General features: G+C 48.0%; 1 protein-coding gene across 1 annotated transcript in view; it reads left to right on the top strand.

Moving 5' to 3' along the window:
- Positions 1-21005, top strand: part of SUGP1 (SURP and G-patch domain containing 1) — a 130848-nt gene that overhangs the window by 24766 nt on the left and 85077 nt on the right. Inside the window, exons 3-4 of the mRNA XM_086946849.1 lie at positions 18211-18308; positions 19540-19920. Coding sequence (XP_086802975.1) covers positions 18211-18308; positions 19540-19920 — 479 coding nt within the window. The remainder of the gene's footprint in view (positions 1-18210; positions 18309-19539; positions 19921-21005) is intronic.

Here is a 21005-nt window from a genome sequence, read left to right on the forward strand (position 1 = left end):
TATCTGATCGCATCCTGGCAACTTAAATCTCGCAGCCCACTCCTGCAAAAGCCACTATAAAATGAACAAAACATGGCCCCCCCCCCCCAAAAAAACGACCGCCCACCGCCGCATGACGCACGAAAATGGGCGGGATGAGTAAAAATCGCCGGAACGCCCACGAATCTGCTCGGGGAATGAGTGACGCATCTCTGTTCCAATGGCTAGCCTCCATTTATGGAGCTAGCCAATAGAACAGAGAGGCGGGACAACACACACCTACTGTTAACAAAAGTTTTCGCCTGTGCGAAACGCTGCTGCGCAGCTGTTCGCCAGACAAAACCTGAAAATAGCCCAGACCCTGCTGCATTCAAAATTAGCACCCTTGCTCCACAGCTCTTTCAGAGAATTCAAGCCCATTGCACTATTTTAAGTTCAGAACATAGTCCAGGGACAATCCCTGCTGTGCATAATCAAATGATGTGCGCATCAGTAGATGGTTGCAGTGCCTGGCTTGGCTCTGCCTCCAACGTGGACTCTGCATTATCTACATAAGCAAATATGCCCCTACAATATTTAGGTCCGTTCTTAGATATTGTAAGTGCTGGGGAAGCCGTACAGAGTACATGGGCTGGAAACTCGACAACTGGATTTCCCCAGCACCATGATGGCTTATCTCAAACCAGAAGTGTTTGGTACCAAACTACTCCTCTCAATAAACCCACACTGATGCCAGTTTGGGATTTATTTAACACCTTGGCTGCTAGGTGTTTTCCCCCCCTGTGCTGGAAACTGCACTTAGGCTGCACTCATGATGAGCTCAGCTCGTCATCAGCACAGCTCAACTGTGCATCATGACGAGCTGAGCTCGTCATCCGCAACGAAAGGGTTAACCATTTACTCCGAGGACACCTCAGAGGTACTCCCTAAAACCCTTGCAACCCTGGTTTGGTCACAGACTGACTGTAGACAGCCTGCCACCACCAGAAATGTTTCTGGACCCCTGGGTCGAGAGCCTCTGCTCTCTGGGTTTGGAACCAATGCACATCCTGGGCGGAGATGTCACACATCCTCCACCAGGATGGGCACGGTGCTCAAGAGGGAAGCTTCAAAGGTTTGCCCCCTTTGTAATGAAATCCCGCTCCAGCCGCTGCTGCTAGCAGCTGATAGCAGCCACCCAGTTTACATGCCCACTTTCTGAAAGAAAGCCTTGAATACCCACCTCTGCCAACTCCAATGCTATGGTGAAAGGCCAGGTGAAGTACACCTATCAGTGTCCGCCATCTTGAAGATTGGGGGACTCCCTCAATAAGGGCTAGGACTATACCCCCTCCCACAGGAGGGTGGCATACTTCAGTGTGTAGTCACCCTAGGTAAGGTGCCCATTGGCCCTACCTGACACTACCCTAAAATGACCCTATATGTATTATTTAGGTGGCTCCCCCAGACCCTGAAACTAGTTCCAGCCGACCTAAGAAGAACAAGCATTTACAATGCAATGGTTTCGCCTTTTGAAAAGTTTGAGCTATTGGCACTGTAAATGACAAAATTTGTATTTATGTGTTGGTCTTCAAAACAGATAAATAAATGGCATTGTCATTTACAATGCCAATAGTTTAATCTCTGGCAAATGTAAATGTAAATGTATTTGAGCTTATATAGCGCACAGCTACCCGCAGTGGGTTTCCCGGCGCTTGCTTAGGGAACCCGTCCTGGTATTCCCCTGTGAGATAACCCCGGCAGGGTATCCACAAGGTGAAAGCCAGGCATCCCGCCGCGAGGGGCCGTTGTGGAGATTAAGCAAGCTATTGCCCAGAGTCGCAGAGTGTGAACCCGTGAGTCGAGAAGGCACCGGAGCGAGAATTATCGAGTCCGTGGAATTTTTAGCCCAAGACCCGCCGAGGCGGGGAATTGAACCCTGGTCCAGGGCCGATCTCAGCTTCCGGGTCTGCCGCCTCTAACCCCTGAGCCACACACACACAGACCCACACACACCAACAGAGCCCCCCCCCCCACACACACACACAGACCCACACACACAGACCCACACACAGAGAGAGCCACACACGGAGCCACACACAGAAAGAGCCACACACAGAGCCACACACACACACACCCAGAGCCACACACACACACACACACACACACACACCCACCCAGAGCCACACACACACACACCCAGAGCCACACACACCCACCCAGAGCCACACCCAGGAGAGCAAGCACAGCGAGGGGGCAGGGAAGCAAGCACAGCGAGGGGGCAGGGAAGCAAGCACAGCGAGGGGGAAGGGAAGCAAGCACAGCGAGGGGGCAGGGGAGCAAGCACAGCCAGGGGGCAGGGAAGCAAGCACAGCCAGGGGGCAGGGAAGAAAGCACAGCCAGGTGGCAAGGGAGCAAGCACAGCCAGGGGAATGGGAACCAGGGGGCGGGGAGCAAGCACAGCCAGGGGGCAGGGAAGCAAGCACGGGCAGGGAAGCAAGCACAGCCAGGGGTCCGGGAAGCAAGCACAGCCAGGGGGCAGGGAAGCAAGCACAGCCAGGGGGCAGGGAAGCAAGCACAGCCAGGGGGCAGGGATAGTTTGCTGTGTACAGTGCGCTCATTTATTCTTGGGAAGATACAACAGTGTTGTCAATATCCCCAATCCCCCTTTAAAGATGAGTGCTGTTAACCTCGTCCCTAAAAGGTGCCCACAACCTCTCCTTGTGGTGGACCCAAATGGCAGCTTTGCTTTTGGTTATCACCCTCACCCACTGTAGAGAACCCTACATCTCCACTCGTGTTTGAGCCCCCCCTGAGGGGGCACTGTGAAGGGAATCTAGCGAAGTGCGATGAGTCAATTGAGCGGGAAGAGCGGACCAGTCAGGTGCCGTGGTGCTCAGTGTCCAGGCTGCAGCATCTCTCTGCGCCGCTCCCGCGTGCACCCCCTCCCCCCTCCTTCACGTGTCTCCTCCAGCAGAGCTCGGGCTCTCACAGGCGCTGAGGCTGCAGTCTCTCACAGGTGCCTCTTCGTCCTATGGTGGCCGCTCCTCCCAGAGACTACCGGAAGCTGCCCCTCCTCTACCTGCAGCTAAGCGCCCCGGACCACGGGCCTCTCTGCTGAGAGCTCCTGCAGAAGGTGGCCGAGCCGGACTGCCTCTCAGAAGCACCTCCGAGACAGGTAACCCTGCCTTCATATTTGGGGCTCTGAAACTTGCTGGGTAGTTTATTTGACTTTATTCCCCCCTCCCAAAACGCACTGTATACTATGCTGTGCTATTTCGGAATTGCCCTTGAAATAAGCATGTTGTATAAAGATCTTTATGGCAAGGGCACTAGACCATTGAGGGCTTTTATGTGCTTGGAACCTGTGACCGGAGGGTTAAATGCATATGTCAGGTGCAGGCACAATGACGTTTCAGCTACCTTCCTGTGTCGGGAACCGTTAACCTGAGTGTTACACACACATACATTCATACATCTCAGTAGTAGGCACTCCAACCCTATGTGCTATTTTCTAGTGATTGGAACTTGTGGCCCGAGGGTTGCACATACATCTGGTCAATACTTCAGCTGTGTTGCTGTTATTGAGAGCGTGACCGAGAGCTAGACACATACCTCAGCAGTAGGCACGTGCACCCCCTGAGCTATCGTGCTGGGGGGAAGGCCAGGGGCCCATAATGGACGACATCGACAACCGAAGCCCTACAACTCAACAGTCTCTCATTTGGAGGGCCGAATCCTGGATTTCACTCGGATGTCCCCTTCTCATAAGTGACAACCTTTTAGTTTTGACTGTCGGGTGTTCTCAAGTAGAGGTCAGACTGGGTCAGCATCTTCTTTATGCCCAAGAATACATCAGCACAGATCTGGGGTTCCACAGCTGGAGAATAACGTGGACGCAGAGAGTGATAGGGGAGGTGATCTGGTCTAAGAGCGAAAGTTACCCGCTTTAGGTCTGCTCCAATCTCAGCTCCGCACTTGGGCTAAAACGACGCGATTTATTCGTGGCGAATCCCTTAAACTCCGTATGTTTAAATCTTTAAAATGTGATGACTCTCCGCATATTAACAGTGCTTAACTAATTCAAATGAGACGATGAACACAACCTGGTATGCCCTCAGAACGGCTCCTTAATATTACAGGCAGACATTGAGGCAGAGGCATCACCATATGGCCATCTTCAGCTTGCAGTGTTTACGGCATCGGGACCGGCTGCGGCTCGGGAGGCGGGGATCTGCTGTGGGAGGCGGGGATCTGCTGTGGGAGGGGAGAGGGAGGCGGGGAGAGCGGAGGAGCAGATACTGATCGGAAAACTCATTTAACACACGATTTATTCGTGGCGAATCCCTTAAACTCCGTATGTTTAAATCTTTAAAATGTGATGAATCTTATTAACAGTGCTTGTCTAATTCAAATGAGACGATGAACACGACCTGGTATGCCCTCAGAACGGCTCCTTAATATTACAGGCAGACATTGAGGCAGAGGCGTCACCATATGGCCATCTTCAGCTTGCAGTGTTTACGGCATCGGGAGGCGGGAATCTGCTGTGGGAGGGGAGAGGGAGGCGGGGAGAGCGGAGGAGCAGATACTGATCGGAAAACTCATTTAACACAAATAGTTTTCTGTTTGCTAATTGCTTTGCTAATAATTGCTGCTTTGCTAATTGTAAATCCATTAAAAAAGATTAGCACAAGAGCAGCAGCCGGGAGCCCGGCCGGAGACGAGGGAGGCGGGGATCTGCTGTGGGAGGGGAGAGGGAGGCGGGGAGAGCGGAGGCCGTGTTAGATAAATAAAACGAGGCTTGAAACGCATGAGGGCAAGCTACCGATTAAGGCACCGGTTTCTTAGTTCACTGGTGCAAGTACGCACGCATTCCTTGCAAAACAAGATCCAGGGTAAAATATGACACACGGACAGCGGGAGGGGGGCGGGAACGGGCACAGGGGGGGGGGGGGGGTTGGGAACGGCGCACGGAAAGCGGGGGCGGAACGGCACAGACGACATGAGACGACGCAGCAAGCACTTACCAGACTTCTTCCGGCGGCGGTCGGCCTCGGAAATGACAAAAGCAAACACGGACGAGAAAAAAAAGAAACCCCGCCCACCGCCCGATGACTACACGGAGGGAACGCCCATGGAAAAAATCTCGGGGAACGCCCCCGAATCTGGTCCGTGAATGACGGACAGATCTCTGTTCCAATGGCTAGCCTCCATTTATGGAGCTAGCCAATGGAACAGAGGGGCGTATTCAAGTGTCCTTACTGAAATCTAGAGATTTCTCCTGGGGGGCGGAGCTAACGCTCCGTGGCCCAGGCGAAACCTAAAAGGGATGAAGAAGATGCCGTGCAGAAGAAGACTTACGATGCCTACTGACTTGACCACAACTCTACTGGCTTGTCTGCAGCCCTCTAAATCATGCAAATAAATGTCTTTCCAGCAGTCAGCGACCTCCACAAACCCTGAGAGGACTGTCTTCTTCTGAAGAAGACCAGAACTCCTGAGGACAGCACCACTTTTCACAAAGAAAACAACACCAAGGACTCTGCTGCCCTCCGGATACGCAATACTTGACCACTCTGCACCCGACGTCTCTGGCCTGTGTCCAGGTGGCCCATCGATCTAGAAACGGTTCCCCGGTGATCCTGAGTCCAAGTCCACGGTTGGCAGACCCCTCCTGGACTCCGCAACTACATCTGCATTGTGAATCCAGAGACACCCCCCACCCCCAAGACCGGCTCTGGTAAGAAGAATCCAGCATCAAAGGACACTCCTGCACCCGAAGCCCCGTGGGCCATGGGCTGCTCGACGGTGCACCTGTGACCAACAACACCTCAACTTACCTCTTCTGTCAGTGTATTTATTTTCATGGCGCCTCTGGCTCAACGTCTGCAGCTAGTGTGTCCAACTGAGTGCCTCTATTGAAAAACATTTGGCCCGCCATATAGTCTTTGCACCCTGCCGCTCCTGTGCCGCTGGTGGTATATGTTTGGTGCTGCCTTCTGTCTCCACTATGCTTGCTCTAACCCCAAAGCTTAGCCCCTGCATCCGATTTACTTACCTGCAAACAATATTGCTCCAAGCACCTGAACCTTGCCCTCTGCTAATCTTGAAGACTGGAACTGTGTGAAACTGCATTGTTGTTTTCCTCCCTAGGTTAACATTGGACTGAAAATTGTGTGTCGACTTTTGAAAGCCAACAGTATTTTTCCTGAAAAACGAACGTACCTTTTTGCGAAGATCTTGGACTTAAAATAAAACTCAAACAAAACGTATTTTTCTAAAATTGGTGTGGATTTCCTTTTTGTCGAGTCATTTATTGGTCATTGAGTGCACCACAAATGTCTCACATGCCTGTGTTAGACTTAGGGCTCCTCGCCCACACTACCGCAAACTTCTGTGTGATTCTCTGAACTCTTCACAGTATAACCACATAGTAGTATACCAAATACAGAGCCGGATTCCTACAGATGTGCACTAAAACCTCCCTCAAGGGCTTGGTTTTACAACCTGTATTCAGAGGATGGGGGACATTATGTTGCCTATCATTGGATCAGATTTCACCAGGTGGCAATGTTTTGCAAGCATTTTCCTGATGGTTGTGGACTGGATGTTAAATGTGGAGATCAGCCTGACTACACCTGGGACCTGTCTGTCCTTTGTCCTTTTAATGATGAGGCTTTCCCTTGTTACACGCACTGCTTTTCACTTGCTGCCTTGAGCGCTTTAAGAGGGTAGCCCCTAAATCTGCTAGTCATTTTTCATTCGTCTTCTTTGAATGCCTTCTCCATGTTGCAATTCCGCTTGGCTCTGAGGAGTTCCCCGAAGGAGATACTCCTCTTCAGTTTGTGTAGGTGATTACTGTTCGCATGGAGAATACTATTCCCCGCAGTACTCTTGCGATAAAGGCTTGTTTGCAAGGCTCCATAAACAACCCTGACGGATACATCAAGGAAGTCCATCTGAGCGGCATGGATTTTATGTTGGAATGCTAAATTCAAATTGTTGTTGGCAATTTGTCTAAGGAAAACATCTCGAAGTTGCTAAGGACCATTCCAAATAATAAATTGATCAGCTATATATCTGGTCCAAAGTGTTGTGTGGTTGGGCCATCTTTCATTTTCTTCTACCCACACATGATCTTCCTCCCACCAGCCCATAAAGATCCCAGCGTAGCTGGGAGCAAAGCAACTTTCTGTTGCAGACTCTGTCAATTGACGGTACCATGTACCATTGAACAAAAATAAATTGTTATCCAAAGAGTACCTCAGCATGTCAAGCAACATCGTGACGTGGTCGTATTTATTTATGTATGTGCAGGAAAGTGCCACTTTTTGAATGGTTACCCCATACTCTTTGCCATATACCTGATGCCAACTTGACGGAGTATGTGCTGGGAACCTGCTAACCAGGCCCCCGCAACTAATTCCGTTGTAAAAGGAACTCCTGGTATCATAGGCCTTGTGACCAGTGATGGCCTCTGAGGACTGCAGCATTTATTATACCACCTTCAGAGACCCCTCACCTTAACAACCCCACTCCCTTTGCATATTGGGTGTTTTGGTGCAAACCAAACTGAAGAGTCAACATGGCACAAATCCTTGTGTGCCATGCCCACCAACACTGCCTGTGGCATGGGTAAGACACCCCTCTAGCAGGCCTTACAGCCCTAAAGGCAAGGATGTGCACCATACCACAGGTGAGGGCATAGCTGCATGAGACAAACTTCTACTCCAACCTCCAACCAGGAGTGCACCGAAGCTAGATGTGATCTGTTAGCAGAGTACTTTGACACCAAAGTACAAAAAATACTTGACAGCCTTCCACAGACTGTCCTCATTGCAGGTGATGAAGCCCCCCCCTTGTCCCGATTAATGCACCCCGGCTAGATGCCCTCAGACCCACTTCTACGGATGACTTCCTTAACACGCTCTCTGTGACAAAGAGTGGCTCTCCATCCGACCCAGCACCCATGTATATCCTCAAACAAGTTGCGGATACCATTGCCCCCCATGCAACGGAATTATTAAACGCCTCCTTTACCAACGGGGTGGTCCCACCCAGCTGGAAGCAAGCCAGAATCAATACCCTCTTAAAGAAACCAGGCCTCGATACTGCTGACCTTGCCAACTTTCGTCCGATTTCGCTGCTACCTGGTCTGGGAAAAATCGCCGAAAAGATTGTTAACCAGCAGCTTTCAGGATTTTTAGAAAGCAATGGCCTGTTAAGTGGCTCGCAAACGGGCTTTCGCCCAGGCCAGGGCACAGACACAGCCCTTATAGTGGTGGCTGAGGAGGCAAGGTGCATCTTAGATTCAGGGGGATCAGCAGTTTTGATCCTCCTGGATCTAAGCGCTGCATTTGATACGGTGGACCACAAAATACTAGTCCACCGTCTTGCAAGGCTGGGGATTGCTGAAACAGCCCTGAAATGGCTGAAATCCTTTCTTGACAAACGATCATTCAGGGTCTGGGAAAATGGCGTTATGGCTAAATCCACTCCCCTCCAGTGTGGAGTTCCCCAGGGCTCATCTCTGAGCCCTACCCTGTTTAACGTTTACATGGCCCCACTGGAGGAGGTAGTAGCCCCGTTCGGGATTAAATGCGTCACTTACGCAGACGACACCCAACTTGTCGTCTCGCTGACGCAACAAGTGGGATGCTCAGACAACCTCTCGGCATGTCTCTCTGGAATCTTTTCCTGGATGACTAATTCTAAGCTCAAATTGAACGGAGCAAAAACCGAGATCTTGATTCTGGGCCACCAATTCACCTCCCTGCCCAAAGCATTTTGGCCACCTTGCATGGTTGAGGTGCCCCCACCGAAGGATAAAATTAAAAGCCTGGGGGTATGGTTTGAACCCGAACTAACCTGTAGGTCACATGCCCAGAAAGTGGCGGGCATATGCTTTGGCCTGCTCCGAGCAGTGCGGAAAGTCCTCCCGCTGCTACCCTACTAATCCAGGAAATTACTGATCCAGGGACTGATTCTGTCCAGACTGGATTACAGTAATGGGCTGCTTTTGGCAGCCCCAGTAGCTACCATTAACATCCTACAACGGGTACAAAATGCTGCGGCCAGGATGCTTATGGGCGCCCCAAGAAGAGCATCCGCTAAACCATTGCTGAGAGCCCTTCATTGGCTCCCAGTACGCGAGCGAATATCCTTCAAATCTTCTTGTATGGTGCATAAAGCGCTCCAAGGCAAAGGCCCTCAAGCACTAAGGAGCCTGATTTGCCCATACAGACCTCCACGTGCCCTTAGATCGGATCTGGAAAACTTGGCCATAGTTCCCAGAGTTAGAAAAGCCCGCACGGGAGGCCGCCGCTTCTCTGAAAATGCGGCAAAAAACTGGAATGCCCTTCCAAGATACATTCGCACTGAACCATCCCTTGTTAAATTTCGAAAGCTTCTCAAATTTTTTCTTTTCCCTAAAGTTCTTTAAAACTCCGACCCCCCTCTAGAGTTTCTGTTATTTGTCAGGCAGCGCTGGGATGCTTACGGGCAGCCATGCGCTTTACAAATCTAATTTCATTTCATTTCATTTCAGACATTGTGAGTGCAGTGGAGCCATTTTGAGGACATGGGCTGGGAGTTTGTCATCTCATACCCCACAGCTCCATGATGGCTTTACTGAAGTGTGGGAAAGTTTGGTATCAGACTTCCCTGCACATTAAACCCATACTGATGCAAGTGTTCAATTTAATGAAAAATGCACACAGAGTTTATGCTCCCAGAAAAACGACCAACTCTGGTTGGGGTTTCTGACTGACTTCCAGCCATCTGCCGCCACCAGACAGGTTTCTGGACCCTTGGGCAGAGAGTCCTCTGCTTTCTAGATCTGGAAAGATTGAACATCCTGTGCAGAGGGTTCAGGCTTCCCCCTGGATGGGCAGGGTTCTCAAAGAGGAAGCTTCAAAGGCCTGCCGCCTTTGTTAGCTGCCCTCCAGCCTTTTGCTGCCCCAGCAACTGGCTCCCACCGGTTCTGACCCCCATTTTGGTCAGGAAAGCCCAGCTATGAAGGGAGGTGTGCCCACCTTTGTTAACCCCACATCTCAGTCCCCGCCATCTTGTATATGGGGGGACCCCTCCAATCAGTAAGTGGCTTATGCCCCCTCCCACTGGAGAGTGGCATACTAGTGGGTGCAGACACCCCAGGGAAGGGGCCCATTGGTACCAACCTCCACACCCCTGTAACGCCTCTAAATCTCATATTTAGAGGTACCCTTTAACCTTGTCTCTTCAGATTTAACATAACAAGAAAGAGGAGGACCGAAGAGCTGTGGTGCAGAAGAGGACGACGCAACAACTGCTTTGGCCCCAGCCCTATGGGCCTGTCTCTTGTTCTGAAACCCCTACAAGCTGATCCCAGCATGTCCTTCAGCCAGCAGCCTCCAAGAAGCCAGGTGCCCTGCCTTCCTAAAGGACTCTGATCTCCTGTGGACACCGGATCAAACACCAACCTAAGGCAGGACTCCTGATCCAGCTGGATCAGAAAATCCTCACCACTTTGCAACCGACGCCCAAGGTCCAAGTGGCCCAACACCTCAGAGAGGTCCCCCAGGCGATCCGGACCTGTGATTCAGCGTTGGACGATTCCAACAACCTTCTCTTCGACACCTGCAACTTCATCTCAAAGCGTTCCCCAACCACGACCTAAACCTGTGAGAAGAACCTGGCATGAAAGGACACCCCTGCAGCTTCAGGTCCTGAGGTGCCCGACTGATGGTGTCCAGCAACTCTTCAACTTTTAGCCATTGGTTCCCCTCGTCCAGTCTTCTGGCTCCCGCACCAGCCTTCAGCCCTTTTTCGTGACCGACATCCTCCATTGAAAAGCATGTGACCTAATTTCATGTGTGAACAACAAATATTGAACCCTGCCCTCTGATAAGCCTAGCTGATTGACCACACTACCATAAAAGAGCGCAACGTATTATCTACTTTAGTCTCTGCTATTCCTCTGGGGATCCACTGGAGTCTGTGCACACTATACCTTAATTTGGTATAGTACATACAGAGCCAGCTTCCTACAGTATGGCTGTCTCCCGAAAGAAATGCCTACAAGCATGGAGCCCCTGGTTGTGGTTGATGCAAGTGTATAAGGATACGACTTCCATAGTGACCAGTATATAATCTGATTACCGTATAATATTCCCTACTTTGAACAATGATCTCTGTCCTGTCTCTAAAGTAGGAAGGCAGTGCAAGGACATAAGGCTACAGGAAAACATAGAGGTAAGTGGAGCTTTGTTCTAGGAGGGTCTTATTGGGTGAGATTATGAGTCTGCCTGGTGATGCTTCTTGTTTTTTGTGAACCTTGGGCAACATATAGAAGCAAGGTGCCACCAGTGCCTTAACACCTTCGATGCTGATGACGAGCTCAGCTCGTCATCAGCTATGGCGTTCGTATGCTGATGACGTGCTGAGCTCGTCGTGTAACGTGGGATTTTCAAAAACGCCGCACACAGCGGGAAAAGCCGCCGCAGCGATGCGGTTACTATGGAGAAATTGATATACCTCCATATTAACTAGGCCCTTTCCCCCCCAGACCCTTAGGCAAGTGTAGTATCTATTAATGGCTGAGCTGTTTGCACCACAAGTGGTTCTCCCATAACTGTCAGTAGTGTCAAGCTGTCTGTGTGCTTCCTTCAGATAATCATTGGCATTCCACAATACAACATTACTCCCCTTGTCCAGGGGTTTTAAGATGATCCTGCAGTCTGTTTTTCAAGGTTTAGGATACCCTGAACATTTTCAACTAGATAAAGAGCTTTCCCAGTAGCTGCATTGGTTTCAGTGTGCTAGTAATCATAGGACAGATTGGAACTTGTTTATTTAATTATGGTTCTGTTGTCAAGTGAGTGTAGAAACAAGCGATCAGTGGTTGATTTTACGGGAACAGTACCCAGTTTCTGGGAAATAGTGGGTGTGGTTTGCAGAGAGGTGTCTAGGATACATAAGAAGGTTTGCCCTTAGATGACGTGTGGTGATGTATACTAATGCAGGTACTTTGCCAGAAACCTGCCATTAACCACACATACCTCATTGTTGGCCAGTTTGCCTGGTTGTGAGAATAGTAAGATGAATAGATTTGTCCTAGTTGTGGTTACATCATTAATAAGTAGATTGGACTTCCGATATGTGTATTTTACCTCTATTCAATGATGCACAGGTTTTTAGAAAATGTTGATTTGCGCATCACAGAAGACCGCGATGTGCCACCACAGCTATTAGTGTAGTCCAACAGGCCGCCACACAGATTATACTAGGGCCACCGGGCTGCACTTGCTGTTTATCATTCTGAGCAACATTTATGCCCCTGACAGTGGCATGACAGCTATAACAATCCGGTGAATACGGGCAAACATTACTGGTTATTTAATTTATTTTTAGGACGCCTCAGTACATTGTAGGCACGCCTATTTCCAGCATAGCGACATTTATCACTACATGATGATAGTAGAGCACTCATCTTGTAATCTGTCATATTGTTTCCATCTTGCCTACTCTGCATGGTACGCTTAAATCTCTTCTTTCATTTAAATCACAAGTAATTAATGCTGTAACATGAATTGTAAGATTGTGGCAAGCTACACTCTTTGACTTCTCACTTTGTATATATTTTGTGTATGGTCGTATTTCTTCAAAGGGCACTTTTCTCTCTTTGTTTAAAATTGTAAGTTTTCCAAGTTTTTACTTCTGTTTCCTTAAGTAATTGGGCATACTGAATTTTGTAGTAGGCCATGACTAAGACATAGTTAGGTTTGAACATCGATGCAGGAGGATCAGTGGCAGTGGTCCTCCTTGACCTGAGCGCGGCCTTCACCACCGTGAACCATAGTACGCTGGTCCAACGGCTTAAGGATGTGGGAATCTCTGGATCGGCACTTGTATGGCTGAAATCCTTTCTGCACAGCCGATCATTTCAGGTTGCTGAAGGCAATTACATTTCTGAGGTTACCCCAATACGTTGGTGAGTGCCGCAGGGCTCATCATTGAGCCCTACGCTATTCAACGTATACATGTCCCCACTGAGAAAATTGTAACCCCTTATGGGATTAAATTACTGACATACGCTGATGATACTCAGCTCGTTGTGTCTCTCAGCCAACAGAATAATGTGGTCACTGATCTGTACTCGTGTCTGGGTCAGATAACCAGCTGGATGAATCAATCCCATTTAAAACTTAATGGGGAAAAAACTGAAATAATGGTCATAGGTAATCAGTCCCTTTTCCACCCGGAGACTTTGTGGTCCCCATGCATGGGTCCCCCTCCGACTCCAAAGTCAGACATTAAAAGCCTAGGGATATGGCTGGATCAAGGGCTTACACTTGAAACCCAAGCAAGGAAAACGGCAGGAGTCTGCTTTGGACTTCTCCGTACCTCCCGAAAAATCCTTCCCCTGCTTCCGGTTCAGTCCAGGAAGCTCCTAGTTCAGGGATTAATATTGGCAAGTCTTGACTATGGAAATGCCCTTTACTTGGGCGTGCCCAAGAAAGTGACGACTAGACTACAAGTGGTGCAGAACGCAGCTGCCCGGATTCTAACGGGCACCAACAACCGATGCTCCGCTAAACCGGCTCTTCGGGCTCTCCATTGGCTGCCAATATGTCAAGTCAAGTCAGAGAATTTATATAGCGCACTACATACCCAGAGGGTCTCAAGGCGCTAAGGAGGGGGAGGAGGATTACTTGTCAAATATCCACGTTTTAAGTTGCTTTCTGAAGGCTAGGTGGTTCTGGGTAAGGCGAAGGTGAGCGGGGAGTGAGTTCCATGTTTTAGCAGCCAGGTAAGAGAAGGATCTGCCTCCCATGGTGGTCTTGTTGATGCGAGGTACAGTGGCGAGGGCTTGGCTGGAGGAGCGTAGTTGGCGGGAGGGGGTGTAGAAGGATAGTCTTGAGTTGAGGCATTCTGGTCCGATGTCGTATAGTGATTTGTGTGCGTGGGTTAGCAGTCGGAAAGTGATTCTCTTATTGACGGGTAGCCAGTGGAGGTCTTTCAGGTGACCAGAGATGTGTTCGTTGCGTGGGATGTCTAATATGATTCTGGCTGAGGCGTTTTGGATTCGTTGGAGTTTCTTTTGGAGTTTAGCGGTAGTGCCTGCGTAGAGGGTGTTTCCGTAGTCCAGTCGGCTCGTGACCAGAGCATGGGTGACTGTTTTCCTGGTTTCGGTGGGGATCCAGCGAAATGTTTTTTTGAGCATGCGAAGAATGTTGAAGCAGGATGAGGATACGGTGCTGACTTGTCTGTTCATTGAAAGTGAAGAATCCAGGATAACGCCTAGAGTGCAGTTTAAGGCCCTCTGTTTGACCCACAAAATCCTGAACGGCAAAGCCCCACCCATCCTCAAAGATCTCATTGTCCCCTACATCACCAATAGGACACTTCGTTCCACGAATGCACACATGACTCTGATACCCAATATCAAGAGGGCGAGATCAGGGGGATGTTTGTTTTCATACAACGCCTCCAAATTATGGAACTCGCTCCCTCTACAGATGCGGGCACAATCCAACCTTACTGCATTTCGTAAAGAGCTTAAGACCTGGCTGTTCCCATAAGACTCTCACCACCAGTCGTTTATATCTATCTCTAGCGCTGGAACGTTCACGGACAGCCACGCGCTCTATAAATTCTTAAATAAATAAATAAAATAAAAAAATAAATAAATAAACGCTTTGCTGTATATAAATCCTGTGGAAATATCAATCTTGTGGAGCGGGGATTTCCTTGGTGTCCTACCTGTGACACCGTTTTTTTGACATATGCATATATATCTGTGTGTATGTAACTTTTTTATATTAGGCCTAGGGACCATGCTAGCTTGTTTTGCCAGCTTCACATTTCCCAAAAACTTGTGAATATATTTTTATCATATATACATACATCCTGGGGGTTTTGGTCAGCCCTTTTCATCAATTGGACTATTCACATTTTGGTTTCAACCACCACAGCTTACAGTATGGGCAATGGATCAACTAACGTCATTCATTGATTGTCTTGCCCTGTGAGTGACTGCACTCTACCGGATGGGCTTGCCCCCAGAAAAGCAATGCTCTTCTGTACCTGGACTGCTGATCCAATCCTTTCCTTTGTATTTTTCTGTTTACCATACGTTTTATATAACCTATGTTTGCACCAAAATTTATATTAGCAAGCTTGCCCAGGCTTATTTGCTTTTTCAGTGCTTGTTTTACATTGGTGTGATATGTGTTAAATTGCTTTTTATTCCTGGCTACAGGCTGCTTTAGATGCTTAAGGATCTCATGCTCCCAATATTTTCAAATAGTACATTAAGAAGTGAAATACATGCAGTTGGCTGTGGATCAATCCGATTTAGCGATTGGCTGACTTCTGTTTTGGAACATTTGCAATTGCTTCAATAGACTGCCAACTCAGGGCATTTCAGGGAATTGGTGTTTCCGTTTTTCTAGTGATGGGAAGCAGCATGTAGTTTGTTTCTTCCAGTGGAGATGGTTGGCAAATAGAGCTACTCTTCGTTGTCCTGTTTGAATTGCTGTAGGACGCTGGCTCTGTATATACAATACCAGATTAAAGCATAGTGTGCACAGTTCAGTGGATCCCGGAGGCTTTACAAAGGCCTAAGTAGATAATACTGATCCTCTCTTTTGTATTATTGTGGGCGAGCAGTTCGGCTTATCGGAGAGCTGTGTTAAGTATTTATTGTACACAGTCGGGTAAGAAATGATTACACACACTCAATGACTAAATTCCACACCAATTGTTCGTAAAAATATTACTTTTTGTATGTTTATTACTTAGAACCAAAGATACTTTGTTGCAGTAAAATAAGTTTTGTAGTAGCAGTTTTTCAGTATAAAAAGTGCACACTGCATTTTTCAAGTAGTTCAATGTTAACCTATAGAAGGAAAACAATCATGCAATTTCACAGGTATATACTCGACTTAAAAATCCAGTCTTCGGGTTTTAGAATCCACAATGGGCAAGGGTCAGGTAAGTGTAGAGACTGCAGCACTGGTGCGGCCGGGTGCAGAGGTTCCATTCGATTACTGGGGCCCAATGTTATGCAATGGAGACTGGGGGCACACATAGAGGTGCCGGTTGCAGGTAGTTGAAATCGGAGTTGGGGCTCAACTTCCGGGGGTTAGGATCAGCACAGCAATGAAGACAGAAGATTTTGGACCAAGGCTGCAGGCTCGAACCCGGAGTCGTGGGGACTGCGGGTGCAGGGGTGGACTTTGAGGTCAGAAGATCCTTACTAGTGCTGGTCTCAGTTAGGGGGTCCTTCGTGTAGATGCTGCCGGGGTCGTCGTGGAGTCCTGTAGAGGTCACTCTAGGGTGGACTGGAGCTCAGGGCCGATGGAGAACCTTCTTAGGACCGATGAACCACTTTGACTCTGGCCGGAGGCGTTAGGTGCACAGGTGGGTCCAGAGAGCTGGTTGTGAGGTTCAGCAGGGCACTGGAGCTCTTGTTGTTGGTTTCTTTGTGGACTGTGCCGCTGTCCTCCCAAATTATTGGTCTTTAGGGAAGGCAGGCAGTACTCGCAGGGTTGCGGAGGTCACTGGGCCTGCAGGATGAGTCTCTTTTTGGAGCAGGTTTCTTCGAGGGCTGTAGACAGGCCGGTAGGGCTAGGGACAAGTCAGTTGTCGTCTGGTGTCACTGCTGCACATCTCTTCAGTCCCTAACGTCGCCAGGAATCTGAGAATCACAGTTCAAGGTTGCCCCTAAATACTCAATTTATGGGCTCTACAGGTACTGGCAGGTAAGTGAGCTACTTACCCATAGGGAGACTACACCCTTTTTATGTCCACTTCTTTTGGGGGCATACCCCTAATCCTATTAGCTAAAATCCTCACAACCAATATAGAGGATTTTCAAAGGAGCTGTTCACTTCAGCCCAGGACATCTATGGGGTGGTCCTGGCTGAGAGGGGACATACTGCTTCTGCTTACTAATTTTCCCGCTGACCCTGCCTCCGGTGGGTGGGCATCTCCACTAGCTAGAGAGGCCCTGGTTTGCATAGCAAAGGAAGGAAGCCTTTGAGACTCACTGCCCTTGTATGCTGCTCGTGCTTGGGGGTAGGTGTAAAGCACCTCCCCCGAGAGTAGCCTTTTTTTCTGACCCACAAGAGCACAAGGCTCCCATCTCAGGGGATCGGGAACATGTCTGGAAGTGGTTGGCTGGTGCTGACCAGTCAGCTACACACTGGCGGTTGGTTAGGTTTTCAGGGGGCACCTCTGAGGGGCCCCCTGGGTGCATTTATTAATGAATTCAGTACTGGCATCAGTGGTGTGGTCTCATTAATCAGATGTTTGTTAGCAAACATCTTGGGATTCGGTGAAACCATCATGAAGTTGTGGAACTCGTATTGTCAAGCTCCAAGCCCATGTACTCGGTATGGCTTTAGCATGCACTTGTAATGGCTAAGAATAGACTTCGACATTATAGGGCATATCTGCTCATGCAGTTATGCCCTCATCGTAGGTGTAGTGCACCCTGCCTAAGGGCTGTAAGGCTTGCTGTAGGGATGACTTATCTATGTCTCTGGCAGTGCTGGCAGGCCTGACACACAGGGATGTGTGCCAGGTTAACTATTCACTTTCAGTAGCACCAAAACATGCAGGCTGCATTGGTAGTATATAAGTGTTTGGTGAGGGGTCCCTGAGTGTGACAAAATACATGCAACAGCCCGTAGAGACCCTCTCTGGTCACAATGTCCTTGGTACCGCTGGTATCTTTTACAAGGGACTTGTATGTGGGCCAGAGATATGCCAATTTTGGAAACAAAGGTTCAGTTTTGGGAACGAACACAGGCACTGGGAACTTGATTAGCAGGGACCTAGTGCACATTCAGTCAAAGTTGCATTGTCAGGAAAAAAGTGTGTTGTGGGGGTAACCATGACACAAGGAGCACTTTCCTACAGTTGCTGGGTGGTGTTTTTTTCTAGTCTGTGCACTCCTGCACAAAGTTAAAAAAAAAAAAAATTAATCAGCAACACAAAGAAAACAAGTAAGGGTGAAACAAATCTCTCAGACTATCTCAAGTTTCGGATGCCCCTCAGGACTAAAAAACAGATGTACACTTGGTGCTACTTTCCGAGAGACACAGTCTTTATAGTTCTTGGTAAATAAATTCATATTATGTGATAGCTTGCAGAGTGGGTTGAAAGAGTGGACCTGCTTCCTTTTCTTCTGTTTCGTGTTTGTGTGTTGAAAAATGTTAGTCAGTGTCTGGATAATTAATTGTAAGTCTTTCTCTCATTTAGCGAAAGCGCCTCGGACTCGGCTGCTAATACATCAAATAAGTTTGCCAATGATGGGAGCTTCCTGCAGCAGTTTATGAAAATGCAGGAGAAAGCTAAGCGTAAGTGCCTTTTGAGTTTGTGTATTACTTTTGGTGTCTTTTTTGTAGTAACAAAACTAAAAGGCAATAGTTGTGGGTTCAGGAGTCTCCCTGCATGCCTCCACCAGGTTCACATTTTTGCCGTAATATGTGACCCTGACGTAAGATACCTTTTGGTGAGTAGTTTGGGGGATGAACCCCAAATGCAGCACCCATATTTCCTCTGAAGAACATTGACTTTCGAACCGTTTGAGATGTAAAAGGTCCCTCTTGTCTGTACATACAATGGGGTGAAGGTGAGAGATCTGTCCAGGGTTAAATTGAGAAATTAAGTTCCCCTACTAATTTAACAAAGTGCAACTACTACCTTACCTACTAGTTCTTTAAATTAATACAATTAGGCTAAACTCATTGACGAAGTTGGGTGGACTGTAGTGTTGGATACCACTATAGATAAATTGATAGAATGATAGGTCTTGTGTGATAAAACCACACATACACCTTTATGCAGATAGTAGTGTAATAGATTTTGATTCGGTACCAAAGTCGCATATACAAATTAGGACTGCAAAAATCTGTTTCTCTCAGTCGGAGGCCCTGTCTCTGACTCAGTCATCCTTTAAATGCGAAATGCTGCTGAGCAGCTTCAGTATAGACTCCTCGATCTGGATTCCTTGTGTTTGTATCTTACAGATATTGAGCTGCAAATGAAATCCTGTTTTATTATGATTTTATTAGTGCAACAGACTTCTTGCAAGGTTAAAATCTATAATATGTTACCCATTTAAAGCAGTTTCAAGCCTCAAAAGTGTGCCTGTGACCTTCTAGTCACTCCAATCTGAACCCCTTGCATAGTGTGTTCAGAATTCTAATTCGCTTCTAGGTTGTGGGTTTTTAGAACACTTGCCAAGTCCCTGGCTGCCCAAGCGGCCCATCCCTTTCCAAGCTTTGACCATATTTATAGACTGCAACCCAGAGGTTTCTGGAAATTGTTGATCCTGCATGGTGGACTTGAAGTTCTTTAAATGCGTCTGTGCGCTCCCTTGTTGATCTCGGCACTTGGCACCACAATAATTCTTTTTTGTCCTTATTCTTTTCCTCAACGAGAAGGTATATTGGACAGAGTACAAAGCTTCATATAATTATTTTAATGTCCTTGCAGATAACTGTCTTTTGTGAGCATTTTTTATGATTGTATATTTTGCACAACAAATGATTAAAACAATTTTATATTTCTATTTTCTCCCTGCAGAAGCAACACCAAGTGAAAAAAACACTCTTCCCAAGGTCCCTGGCGGCACCAACAATGCCATTTGTCCACCGTCCCCTGCTAGCAACACTGTTCCTCCACTTGTTGCTGGCTCCAGCACCACCTCTCGCCCGTTCGCCCCTGCCAGCAGCAAGATTGTTCGCTCTTCAGGCCCAAGTAGTAGCTCTGCCATCTCTTCAGAGGCCGGTAAGAAGCCCTTGCCCAACGCTAAAGAAACTGATAAGACAAGTGATGTAGCCATCCAGCCAGAGCCCTTACCTAAGCCCACGCAGACCTCTGTGCCAGACGAAAGGAGTACTTTACGATTACCACCTGAGGAGGAGGAAAAAGATGAGGATTTTGAACAATGGCTAGAATTTGATGGTAAGTAGTGGGAGAAAAGGGAAGTAAATTAATCTGATTCTGTAATCGAGTGTGCCTGTAAGCAGGACAGAGCAAGTTTGTTGATGGCTGAAAGTTTATCATTCCACGCCCATTCTTAGCAGACGTGGGCACTTGCAGACGACTGCTGATCTGATGGCACATGATAATTTTCTACCCCCATGCTGTCTTAACATGCCTTTTTACAGATGTTGTCCACGATCTCCATTGTTTTGTTTGAACATCAGTGCCTTACTTTGCTGCCACCAGGCAGCTAACTTTCAGGAATGGACCACCGTCCAGTTCTGCAATTAAGAGGCACTACGACCTTTTCACTGGAGATCTCGAGTTCCTACCATGACAGCTGGATCCCTGTGGTTTTCACTAGTTTGTTGCTTGTAGTCGATTTAATTCAGTTTTTTTGACAAAAATCACAACTTGTTGAGCTCGTAAACGGAACTGCACTATGGTTGCCATAGTTTCTGTGGGATCAATTTAAAAACATGTTTAATCTGTATTCATTCTTGAGTTATGGTTGCTTGGCTGCATGTACTTTACCCTCTAAGCAGAACTCTAGAGAGGGAGGGATTGCTGTAGGTCGTGCCTAATCATACAGAGCTATGCAGGGTTGACCCTCAGCTACTTATCTGAGCCTTGCTTACCAATGGCAGCGTTTAGCTTTCTCTTTCTCTTCATCGATATCCACCTGGCACACTATGTCCTCTGCATTTGGACAAGGTGTTGCTTGTCCTCAAATCTCTTAAGAGATAATTAAGTACCAAGTGGGTTACATGTGTGAGTCTCAATAGCTTCTAAGGCCGACCGTCTTCTTTCTCATCTTGCAAGTGATGGTGACCTTGTTCCCTGAATGGTCCTGGGCTTTGTGATTGAAAGGAGGGGAACCCACTAGAAAGTTCTTGACATGGCGCTTCCCGGTCTGCCTCTTTAGACATTGAATAGTATTTCAGATGTTTAACCTGATCTGGTTTGATCGGGTGGTGGCATGCCTCAAGGCATGTGACCATTTTATGCACCACTGTTATCTACAGGTAGGGATGCTGTTATCTGTTTAAAATAAAAAATGTAAA

This window comes from Lissotriton vulgaris, chromosome 12 (assembly GCF_964263255.1).
Source record: "Lissotriton vulgaris chromosome 12, aLisVul1.2, whole genome shotgun sequence".
NCBI lineage: Eukaryota > Metazoa > Chordata > Amphibia > Caudata > Salamandridae > Lissotriton > Lissotriton vulgaris.